Below are 12625 nucleotides of genomic sequence, written 5' to 3'. Positions count from 1 at the left end.
GGTAATTTAGCAGATATTCAAGTCATTTTCTCTGCCAGAGTCACGTGACATTAAAAGATGCAATAATATTATGCTGCAAAACGTGCGTATTTTTCATAAAAAAGCTAACACATGCAGGTTTTAGCACTACAAACTGCGTTATAAAGTTCACTTTTTGGTTAATCTTTCATCAGATCAGCTCTGAAATTTGCAGCAAAAACAATTTCACACAGTACTGATGCAAAAACAATATAGAGCACATATGTTATTGAGTAAACCTGCAATTTATTAACTTTATGCACAGATTAAGGACTATAAATAACTATTTATGCACATTTCTGCAATAATTCAAAAATGTCCCAAAAGTCGAAACATTGGAAAGCAATTTAATGCAAGTTTATGCATTTGTTTTAAAATAAAAGTAACGTTAATACATTTAAGACCTTTCAAAACATTTTATACGATTTTAAGAGAATTTTAGACATTTTAAGGCCCTAAAATGCAAGTTTTAGACGTTTTAAGAGTCCTCAGACACCCTGCATTTAAGTTAAAAACAAGGATGCAGCCTGCTTTTTTATTAAATAACTATCTCAATAACATACATGAAAAAAAATCCACTATCTGTGAGGTTATAATCGCTGTACTTGGGTATCTCCTTTGTGTGAGGAAACACTTGGAACAACAGAGGGAACTCCAGGATTATAAAGTGCTGTTTAGCTTCATCGTGTCCTCTGATAACCTCACAAAGACGGAGATGAGCTCAACAATGGAAACAAACTACTACGTGAAAGTTTCTGTGTAATTTGTCCAGCTAGAGAGGAATCTCTACGACTCTTGTCTCTTGACTCTTGTCCTGCAGCTTTTCCATGCGATCCTGCCAAACTGTGATTCCAGCAGGAGATAAACGGTCCCTTTTTTAAAAATGAGCGCCAAGATGCACAAATGTTCCTCCACGCACCTTATAAACACCTCGAGTCTGCAGCTTTACAGGAAAGAGAGTGCATGTGTGTGTGTGCGCTACATCCTCCCATTGTTTCAGGCCTCACAGGGGGGAACCTTCTCATACTATTGTTCCACTTCTAGTTCAATTCAAGCAGCTAACAAACAAACACACACACTTCAAACACACTGGGGAAACAAACAGAGCAACTTTCCCAAGTCATTCATGTGTTAGTACTTCAGTTCAAGACTCTGGATTCCCATTGTGGCCACAACTGCATAAATCAAACAAAACTCCCAGCAGAATTTCAGCAATTTAACACTGTAGTGTCTTTCTATAGATGCACATAAAAGGCAAATTTGAAAAATGAGAATAAAATCCCATTGTGCACTAATTTTCTCCAACTGTTTTGGTGAGAGAAATGCTTGGAGTTTTATTTTCTTGGGTTTGAAATGCATGTTTATGTGCAACAAATCGCATCAGGAAAAGCAAAGAACTCTAAGCTGAAAACAGTAACATTTCATCAAAATCACTTTAATCTATGAGTTTCATTTAAAGAAATAATTTAAAAAGTAACTGTATTCACTACCTAGATTCTGTAAAAAAACATAAAATTCTTCACTCTTTAACGCAACTGGGAAGTTAAGAATGACTCAGCTGAGACAAACAGTCACATGACAAAAATTGAGTGAAACTTTGACTGAACTGCAGGCTGTTTACATAGAACAGAGTACTGCAAAACTTAAGAATAAAATCACATTGTGAACCAATTTCCTCCAACTGTTTTGTTGAGAAAAATGCTTGGAATTTCATTTTCTTGGGTTTGAAATGCATGTTTAATTTTCTTTTCTTTTTTTTTTTAGAAAAGCCAAAATTGTACCAATTGCACAGAAATTATCAACTAATTTTCACATTTCTGAGGGTCCTTGAATTAATCATGTGCAACAAATTGCATCAGGAAAAGCAAACAACTCTAAACCGAAAATAGTAACATTTCATAAAAATCACTTTAATCTATGAGTTTCATTTAAAAATGAATTTAAAAATTAACTGTATTCACTAACTAGATTCTGTAAAAAAAACAAACAAACAATTTCCTCCAACTGTTTTGTTGAGAGACATGGAATTTCATTTTCTTGGGTTTGAAATGCATGTTTAATTTTTTAAAAATTGCACCAATTGCACAGAAATGATTAACTAATTTTCACATTTCTGAGGGTCCTTGAATGCATCATGTGCAACAAAATGCACAAAAAAATCAGGAAAAGCAAACAACTCTAAGCCGAAAATAGCAATATTTAATAAAATCAATTTAATCTACAAGTTTAATTTAAAAAATTACACAAAAATTAACTGTTTTCACTAACTAGATTCTGTAAAAAACATTAAATTCTGCACTACTCAACGCAACTGGGAAGTTATGAATGACTCAGCTGAGACAAACAGTCACGTGACAAAAATTCAGTGAAACTTTGACTGAAATGCAGGCTGTTTACACAGAGCCGAGGGGAGAGGACCCACATTTTTTTCCTTCCCAATATTGGTAACACTTTTGGGCAAAAGATTTCTTTTTATTCCACTTTTTGTAAAATAAACTATCAAATAAAATCAACTTGCATTTTTTATTTTTTTTCTGATTTATGGGCATTATAACTGTTATATTGCATAAATGGCATTATTGAGTTTTCCTTACTTCTAGCTGTGATTGTGCTGTGAGAGAAGAATAAAAAAATCCCCAAAAACTGCCTGGGGTTAATGTTCTAGTTATGTTAAATATACTGCATACATTACATCCCAGGTAGAAGTAAAATAGAGGATATTTTTAATGGAGTTTGGTGTATTGTCTCTCCTGCATGAAGCCTGGTCGTGTCCCTGATGAACCTGCATTGCAACATACTGCAAATTCAGCTTCAGTTGTTTTAAATCTGCACAGAGGGAATGTTCTGTTCTCTTCTGCAACAGATAAAAGAGTAAACAAACCAACACAGGAGGAGGAGAGTGTGGCCAACTCCCAACTTCCCTCACATACACATGTGGATATGACTGACACAGTAAGAATACAAATCTGTTTTAACTCACGAGCTCAAACAACATGAATATAATGAATGAAATCTGAGTCTGTCGTGTTTAATATGACGCTGCAGATCAATCAGTGCTTGATAAACTGGTTTTATGTGGTTTAATGCTGCTATATTTAAACTGGAGTGCTTGGCAAACAGTTTCATTGAGCTTCCTTTTGTTCCTTAGTTATGAAAATAGTAGTCAGATGTTGCCTAAAAGGTTCATTGCTATCAAAACGGAAATTCCTCTTTCCAATTATTACTACTCTCAGCCCACATTAAGGACTATAAATAACTATTTATGCACATTTCTGCACAGTCTAATTCAAAAACATTCCCATGAGAATAAATTCACATGAAAGGGTTAAACCATACACAGGGTCTCTGCAGGTTTCAACAAGTCAAATTTAAGACTTTTTAAGACTTTTTTAAGACCATAATGAACACAATTTAAGACCCATTTCACATCCATGCTGGCAAAAAAAGTACAAAAGAAATTAAAGTAAATCCGAGGTCCGGAATTACTTGGAAAGTAAATTAATTTATTCACAGTTTTTTCACACTGGAATAAAAAAAAATCTTCACCAGAAGCCTCTCTATTGTGAACGAATATTTGTATAGAACTCAAAAGTCGAAACATTGAAAAGCGATTTTATGTGAGTTTATGCATTTGTTTTAAAATAAAACAAGGAAAACAATCTGCTTTTTTATTAAATAACTATCTCAGTAACATGCAATAAAATAGCTTAACCCCTACTGAGCACTTTGCATAAAAAGTGTGTGTGATTTTACTATCTGTGTCCCATGTGTGTACCTTAGTTTAACCATTACTTGGAAAGTAAATTCATTTATTCAGTTTTTTCACACTGGAATAAAAAATTCTAAAGATTTTAAGAGAATTTTAGACATTTTAAGGCTCTAAAATGTAAATTTTAGACATTTTAAGCCATTTTAATCCCCTGCGTTTAAGCTAAAAACAAGGAAAACAATCTGCTTTGTTATCAAATAACCATCTCAATAACATGCAATAAAACAGCTTAACCTCACTGAGCACTTTGCATAAAATGTGTGTGTGATTTTACTATCTGTGTCCCATGTGTGTACCTTAGTTTAACCATTAGCAGAACGGCCCTGAAAGCAAACAGTGACCAGTGACAAACCAGAAGGCCATCACACTGTGACTGACTTATTAATGTTCAATATGAAACCAGCTGCTGGAAACTTCACCACACACCTCCGACCGACGTGTTTGGATAAAATCAGCGTCTTACGAACAGAAGGAGAATATGAAGAAGATAAAAAGGAATCTCGTCTTTCGGGAAATTAGTGAAACACACCCACATTTCAAAGCACTTTTCTGCTTCAGCTCATTCAAGGATAACAGAAAAAAAGCTTTCAGAAGTGCGATACAAGACTTTCTTTCAACTTTACAGGTGTTGTTACACACACACACACACACACACACACACACTGATTAAAGTTACCTCGTCTCTCCTGCCCACCACAGAAAACCACATGTTGCAGCCGCTCGTCAGCGTCGTCCAGACCAGTTCACACTGGGACGTCCAGACTGCACACACACACACACACACACTAACTCACACACACACCTCCTTTTATCCCAGAGAGCGCTTCAACCTGCTAACGTGCACCGACAAGTCCCAAAAACCTCTCAATTACACCGGCTGCGAGTAATCCATTCACATTTAAAATCACTATTTACGGCTGGAAACGTGGCGTAAAAAACTAAAGTGAGTTCCTTCGTGTGTGGCAAAAAGTTGTGGAAGTTTAGTGCCGCTCCAGTCATTTTAAAAAAAAAAGTTGAGTGACTATAAAAACAAGTTGTGTAGTTTTTAAAAAGCTGTGTAAATTCCAGCATGTGTGGTTAAAAACGAAGCGGCAGTAAATTCCTTGAAATGTTCCCAAGTGCGGCAAAAAAAAAAATTCCTCCACGAGTTTCCTAATTGCAGCGTGTTTGTAGAGAAACAGAGGATCCAGGCGGAGATCCAGAGGTGATGTGTCGGCTGGGACGCCGGCTGGTCAGAGTGAGGTGGAGCGCTGCTGCTGCTGCTGCTCCACCACACACACACACACACACACACACACACACACTCACACACACACTTTGTGAGTTATATAAGAGGACAGCCCTCAGCCCAGTTTACCGAGAATTCAAGCAGCTGTTTGACAAAATCCTCTCTACCTGCCTCTCCGTCCCACACACTTCTCTGCCTGCTCTCCTCCTCAAACGACCACACAGCTTTGAAAATAAACAGAGCGAGGAGGTTTCCTCAGCACATCCTTCCTTCCCACACACACACACACACACTCACACACACACACACACACATATACATATATATGAGCCACACAGGAAAGCTCTCGCCTTTAGCAGGAAACTCACTCTACTCTAAAGAAAGACAGAAAGAGTTCTTATGTTTTGCACAGAGAACAAATACTATCCGGTCTGCTTTATGCACTTATGTCCACTTCATCATTTAAACTAGAAAAAAGTGCTCTGAGTTGAGTGCAGATCTCTGCCAGGTGTGTCTTTCTCACCACTCGAATCTCACTAAACGCTCCCTCCATTAGAGTCAAGATGGTGGCAGTGATCACACACACACAAAAAGGGGAAATTATTCATCTTGTATCATACTTCACTTAAGTGTTTTTTGGTAATGTTGTGTCTTTTTCTGGTAATTTTGTGTCTTTTTAAAAATAATTTTGTGTCTTTTTTTAAATACTTTTGTGTGTTTTTTTTGGTAATTCTGTGTCTTTTTCAAGTCATTTCGTGTTTTTTCAGTCATTTTGTGTCTTTCTTTGTAATTTTGTGTCTTTTTTGTCATTTTGTGGTCATTTAGTGTCTTTTTCAGTCATTTTGTCTTTTTTTCTGTCATTTTGTGTCTTTTTTTTAGTAATTTTGTATATTTTTTTGGTCATTTTGATACTGCCTCCAGCAGCCGCCAGGTAATTTGAGTTTGACACCCCTGCTTTAGTGGATTATAATATTTTAGGTATGGAATTAATCTGCAGATGCTCCAATTTAAAAGGAGAGCAAACTTTTTTTTATAGATGTCAGTTTTTGAGCCATAAAAAGGGCAAAACATGGCTTAAAATAGACAAGGTACGGCTTTTTTTTAGACTTTGCGACTGACAATAACAATTTTTGCTGTGTGATTTTGTGCAAAAATATGCTATCAGCCAGTTAAGAGGACTCAACAGTGAGTGGTGGAATAGTCTGACTCACAGGATGTAGAGCAGGGGTCTCAAACTCAAATTGCCTTGGGACCACTGGAGGCAGTATCAAAATGACCAAAAAAAAGGACACAAAATTACAAAAAAAACCCCACACAAATCACACTTTTCAGCAGCTCTCAGATTCGTCTGTACACACAAACATAAATACATATACCGTAGACCCTTGTTAAATGTCAGGAAGGTATGACGGTATGAAAGGGCTTAAACCGCCCAATGGTAACAACCAACCAGCAACAAAGCCTAAATCTATCTGTTCAGTGATAAAACAGCAGAAGGAAGCAGAACAGAAAAGTTTTACATCCATATAAGAGACTTGACAGTGCGGGACTCCATCAGCACAGAATTACATAAAGCGTGTGGAATGTGAGAGCAGGGTTTCCCCCGCAGGAAATTTGTTAGTCAAAGTGGACATCCAACTGTGCTGCAGGTTTCTTTGCCATTTTAAATTTAAATCCAAGCAACATGGGGCTGTGTGGAGGCTCCGAGGTGCACAACATGTTCCTCAGTGACTCAACACAGAGGCAATAAAAGGCTCCCAAAATAAATAAAAAACAGTTAAACACAGATTAAACAAACGCCACACCAGGTGGTCTGCGAGGCAAATGTTGTGGAAAAACCAAGGACATGATGATGAATTTATCTGTCTGATGCCATCAAACTGTTAAATGATGAGTCTTTCATATAAAATGAGGAGGTGATGATGGTGATGTTTGTTCAAATTATAGGTCCGGTTGGATGATGACGGCCGGATCTAACCCTCTTCACTTGGTGGACTTTGTTTTATTTACTGGCAGGTTTTAGGATTAGTTAAAAAATGTTGAACTGCAGAAAATTAATCTGACATTATAGACAATATCACAAGTTTTCTGTCTGGTCTGTGCACAGCAGTACTGATTGTGTCCAGCAGATGCCGCCACTGTGCACATCTCATCTTTTTGGAGACAAATGCTCTTTTGTTTTCTAGGTTTTAGGGTGATTTATCAGTAAATTCTTTCAAACTGACCCTTCCTGAGTGTCAGGAATTCAAGTTGGGCAGAGTTAAACCTCCATTAAAAAGACATATATTATAGTTTATCCCAATGTTAACACATATATCTCTTGTCCATCCCTACTCCTTAAACAAGCTCAGTTAAACCGATCCAATATGGCATAAAACATTTAGTTTTTCACTGCAAAAACAGTCAGAAAGTCTGCAAAGTCTGCAGCTAACATGCAGCAAATGCATTGATTTTTGCTGGGAAATCTGTGCACTTTTCTTTCAAACTAAAATGCAGTAATGATTCTGTTTAATTTCCCCAGGTTTTGCCAGTAAATTTAGAGGTGTGTGAATAAATAAACAACACAGGCAGACAGTGACACATTGTCCCGCTCTCCCCCTGTAACAGTAAACTGAATGCACCACATTTCTGACCAGGAGCTTTTCCTCGCAGTGTCACTGTTTAGTCTCTGCAAGGCTGTCAGACTCAACAATGAAAGCTCGTCTGTTTCAAACAGCAGCCACTTCTGTCAGCGCGGTGTCGCTCAGCCTCACACACACGCACACACACACACTCAAACACACACACAGACAGACAGACACACGCACACACTCAAACACACACACACACAGACACACGCACACACTCCAAAGATGAAAACATCCAAGTTATTTTGGGATTTTCTGTCAAATTCGTGCCAATCCTTCACACTTCTACTTGAAGTATATGAAATATATGACTTCTGCCTTAAAAGAGAAGTTTTCTTGCTTAAAAAAAAGTTTCTTGAAAAGCTGAGGCAGATTTCAGATCGTGAACACACACATGCACACACACATTCACACACTCAAATATGCTTCCAGGTGGAGTTTCCTACCTTGGCAGCCACGATGCTGAGGCCCATGCCGTTGTGCTTCTTCAGGGTAACTGTGACAACCTCCGGGTCTTTCCTCATTGGCTGAAAAGAGAGATGGACAGGAAGGAGAAACTGTGAGTGAGGATGAAACCTCCTGGATGCGTCTGAAACGGCCTGGAGGGGGGACACCTAAAGCCTGGAAATGTCCTCTAGTGTCTCTAGTGTTCCTCCTGTCTGCCTCTGAAACAGACTGTGGAGTAAAAAAGAGGCAGGGATGAGAAAAGGGAGGGAAGGAATGAAGGAGGGATACAAAAAAATTATAAAAAAGGAGGGGGGAAAAGGGGAAGACCACAGAGGAACCTGTGGTCGCTGGAAGCAAGTCAAGAATGAAAACCACATCATGGCTACCCACACACACACATATACACAGCAGGGCTCATTTGAGCAGGGCTGGGTGACTGGGTGGGGAGAAGGAAAGAAACAAAGAAAGAGAGAGAGAGGGAACGCTACCGAGGTTTCCCACATCATGAAAAAATATTCGGACAAAGGATCCTCCAACATAAATAAGCTCATGTCAGACTGGCATGGAGTACGTCTGCATGGTGGTGTGTGTTTGTGTGCGTTTGTGTGTGTCTGGACTGTGTAAATACAGAGCTGATTATTCTGCAATCTGCAGGAACACCCAGAGACAAACAAAACAACAACCGCACAACAACTACTGCTGCTGCGACAACACTAAGTCTACACCGAGAGACAAAACAGACGGCAATTAAAACAAGACCGCACCGGTAGAAACGCTCCAGCTACACGATAATGACATCCCAGCTAGAAATACAACAAACTGTGTGGAGCAACAGAAGCAGCTCATTTACTCAACTACTGCATTTAAGTACATTTGTTTTACTTTAATTGAGTATTTCCATTTTATGTAAATTTATACTTCTACTCCACGACATTTAGCCGACAGATTTAGTTACTTTTTAGGTTGAGATTTAACATGAAAAACATGATATATTAATATTACAGTATATAACAGACTTTCCTCCACACCCTCCATAACTGGTTCTGTTCATATCTCTCCAGCTGTACTAAGTTCATCCAAGTCCTTCTCCTCCAAGCCCTCCCCCATCACTTCAGGTGTGCCCCAGGGCTCTATCCTGGGGCCCCTTCTCTTCATCATCTACCTCCTTCCACTTGGCAATATCTTCCGCTTATTCAACATTAATTTTCACTGCTTTGCGGTTTTGCTTTTGCGTTTTTGTAAAGCACTTTGTGGTGCACTTATATGATCAGTTTGATCAGTTGTTCTTTTATCAGATGTTTTATTGTGTGTGTTAAATTATTGTGCGGTTAGCTAAAAATAATCACTGTGGACCCTAATGTCCATCAATGTTTGTGACTATTTCTACATGCAAACTAATTATAAAATGAAGGGTCATGTAAAGAGCATATTCCACTTGAATATTCAGAATTGGGCTTTATTCCAAGTGGAGCATTTTCTAAATAAGTCATGTGGGATATTCTGATATTATTCTGTTTTTTGGTGCATTCTTTGGGGTTTCTGCTGCAGTAAAAAGATTTCTCTTTACAAAACGTCTCCCGTTTGCAATCCAGATATAGAGATGGAAGCCCCCCAAAAAAGAAAAGCCTATGAAACACACCTACTTTTAAACATCAAGAGATACTTTGATATGCACAAATATCCCAACACCGACTACATCAAGAAGGTGGTTGAAGAAAAAGAAAGTGAGTCTATGTTTGCAAGGTTAAACAAGTCAGAAAAATCCTATTTAATGCAAAGAAGAAAAATAGCACAAGCACACATCCACTTTTTTGTATTTTGACATAATAAATAAGATTTTAGGGCATTAATCACTGTTTATTGGAGCATGCATGGCAGCATCTAAACAGTAAAAGTAGTGGAATATCTGCTAATCATATTGTTTTTTATTAACCATGTAAACTACTTCGTAAGAATATTATCTTTCTTAAAATAACCAGATTACTTTGTGCATGTAAATGTGTTCAGTGTCAATCATTTAAACCTCCTGACATGTAATAAAAAAAGGGCTAAAAATGTCCAAATATTTATGAAGACCTGCTTTAATGCAGCAGAAAGTTCTTGGCTGAGATGGTCGCTGGAGGCATTAAGCTGTAGCTGCTTTATGGTAAAAGCCTTACATAAGTCAGCATGTGTGAACTGTGAAATGTGAACTTTAAAGTTTCAGGTAGAGCTTTTTAAAGGCCGACTTATATAAGGCTTTTATTGTAAAGCAGGTAGAGCTTAATGCCTTCAGGAACAACATCAGCGACTTCAACTTTCTGTCAGTTAAAGTAGGTCTTCATAAAGATTTGGACATTTTTAGAGCTTGTTGTTTCAGGTCAGTTTATAATCCTGCAGGGAGGAATAGTGAAAGAAGTCTATGAACAGTGCCGGTATCCAAAACTTATAGAAATATAGTATACGAGGGGTATTTTTGATGAAAATGACCCAGAAGTAAATACATTTCCAACTCTCTTATTCATTTTTTAAACAAAACCCTCAATCTTGGTAAACTGAGTAATTACAGGATGTAAATGGAAGTTAACCAACGAGCTGCTGGGATGCAGAGAGATGTTATACAGTGCTGACGGCTGACAGCTCGCTTAATTGCCAATAAAATAAAAGTGTGGTTTTGGCACCGACTGAAGGGGTTTCTCCAGGTTCTGGTGCAAAAAAAAAAAAAACACCTTCACACTAAAGCTTCTGCACAGTTTTTCAGACTCATTCTGTGCACACAACTCTGATGTTTCTGCTGTTCAGAAATAGTCTCCATAGCAGATAATTCTAAAAGAAAACCCAAAACACAATTTTCTCACTGAGGTTTGGACAAAAAGTGAGCAAAGAAAATGTTCGGAACCGCGACCATTTATAGCAGCAGGACAGCTAAATTCTGTATTTGTTATTCCTTTTTCTTGTATTTAAAGGGACGGTTCAACACAGAAATCAGAAATACATATTTTTTTCTTTTACCTGTAGTGCTGTTTATCAGTGTAGATTGTGTTGGAGATACAGTCATGGAAAAAGTCAGTAGACCACCCTTGTTTTCTTCAGTTTATTGTTCATTTTAATGCCTGGTACAACTAAAGGTACATTTGTTTGGACATATATAATGATAACAAAAATAGCTGATAAGAGTTTAATTTAAGAGCTGATATCTAGACATTTTCAATGGTTTTCTTGATAAAGATTTTGATTATCATCAAAAAACCATGGAAAATGGCTAGATATCAGCTGTTAAATTAAACTTTTATCAGCTATTTTTATTGTTATCAATATAAAATGAACAAGAAATTGAAGAAAACAATGATCTAATTTTTTTTTCATGACTGTATCTTCTGTACAGATAGAGGTCTTCTCTCAAAAATAATAAAACTAACTGGCACTAAACTTTTGGTGCTCAAAAAACTCCCAAAAATGACATTTAAGAAACTCAGCAGCAATGTCTCTTTACACAAATCATGGCCCGGTTCTTTAAGATAATCCACAGATCTTGTTGTGAGCAGTTTCATTTAAATACTATTTTATTTCCAGTATGTTGGAGAGAAGATATGACATAAGACTCTACAGCTGATATCTCCAACACCAAAACAATCCACGCTGATACTACAGTGGAAAGATATACTGTATATTTTTGTTTTTGGGTGTACTGTCCCTTTAAGTATTTTATAATCCAATCAAAGCCAACACATGCCAGAACAAACACAATTTTCCTTTTTTTAGCTAGAAGCCAAGTTTCCTTTTGAAAAAACAAAAACATTTATTAAGGATAATTTCAATAAATTAGGTCCATATTCTTAATGTTTAGCACATGTTATTGATCACATGTAAACAGACGACATCATGTCCACCGAGCTGAAGGGGAAACAGAGCAAAACCGTGATGGTGGCTTCTTACATGAACCCCGCCCTCTCCAGTCTGCCTCGACACACACCATTAATCAAAGTGTGTGTGTGTGTGTGTGTGTGTGTGTGTGTGTGTGTGTGTGTGTGTGTGTGTGTATGTGTGTGTGTGTGTGTGTGTGTGTGTGAAGGACGCCTGCATTATGTCGGGACTACAGGCATGAAATAGTAGAGCAGAGATAAACAGAGCAATTACAGAGGAAGTGGCTGTGTGTGTGTGTGTGTGTGTGTGTGTGTGTGTGTGTGTGTGTGTGTGTGTGTGTGTGTGTGTGTGTGTGTGTGTGTGTGTGTGTGTGTGTGTGTGTGGTGTGTGTGAGATGTGAAGCGGTCTATCATTTACTAACTAACTGCTCCAATGTGATTGGTGTTGATTAAAATGTGTGTGTGTGTGTGTGTGTGTGTGTGTGTGTGTGTGTGTGTGTGTGTCTGTATGTGTGTGTGAGTGTGTGAGTGTGTCTGTGTGTGTGTGTGTGTGAGATGTGAAGCGGTCTATCATCTACTAACTAACTGCTCCAATGTGATTAGTGTTGATTAAAAAGTGTGTGTGTGTGTGTGTGTGTGTGTGTGTGTGCGTGTGTGTGTGTGTGTATGTATGTATGTATATGTGTGTGTGTCT

At 37.8% G+C, this 12625-nt stretch overlaps 1 protein-coding gene across 1 annotated transcript in view; it reads right to left on the bottom strand.

Moving 5' to 3' along the window:
* Positions 1 to 12625, bottom strand: part of afdna (afadin, adherens junction formation factor a) — a 150544-nt gene that overhangs the window by 43981 nt on the left and 93938 nt on the right. The window contains 1 exon segment of the mRNA XM_059356425.1: positions 8089 to 8169. Coding sequence (XP_059212408.1) covers positions 8089 to 8169 — 81 coding nt within the window.

Source organism: Centropristis striata, chromosome 18, assembly GCF_030273125.1.
Source record: "Centropristis striata isolate RG_2023a ecotype Rhode Island chromosome 18, C.striata_1.0, whole genome shotgun sequence".
NCBI classification, from domain to species: domain Eukaryota; kingdom Metazoa; phylum Chordata; class Actinopteri; order Perciformes; family Serranidae; genus Centropristis; species Centropristis striata.
The sequence above is the reverse complement of the archived record's forward strand: the minus strand, read 5'-3'. Positions and strand labels throughout refer to the sequence as shown.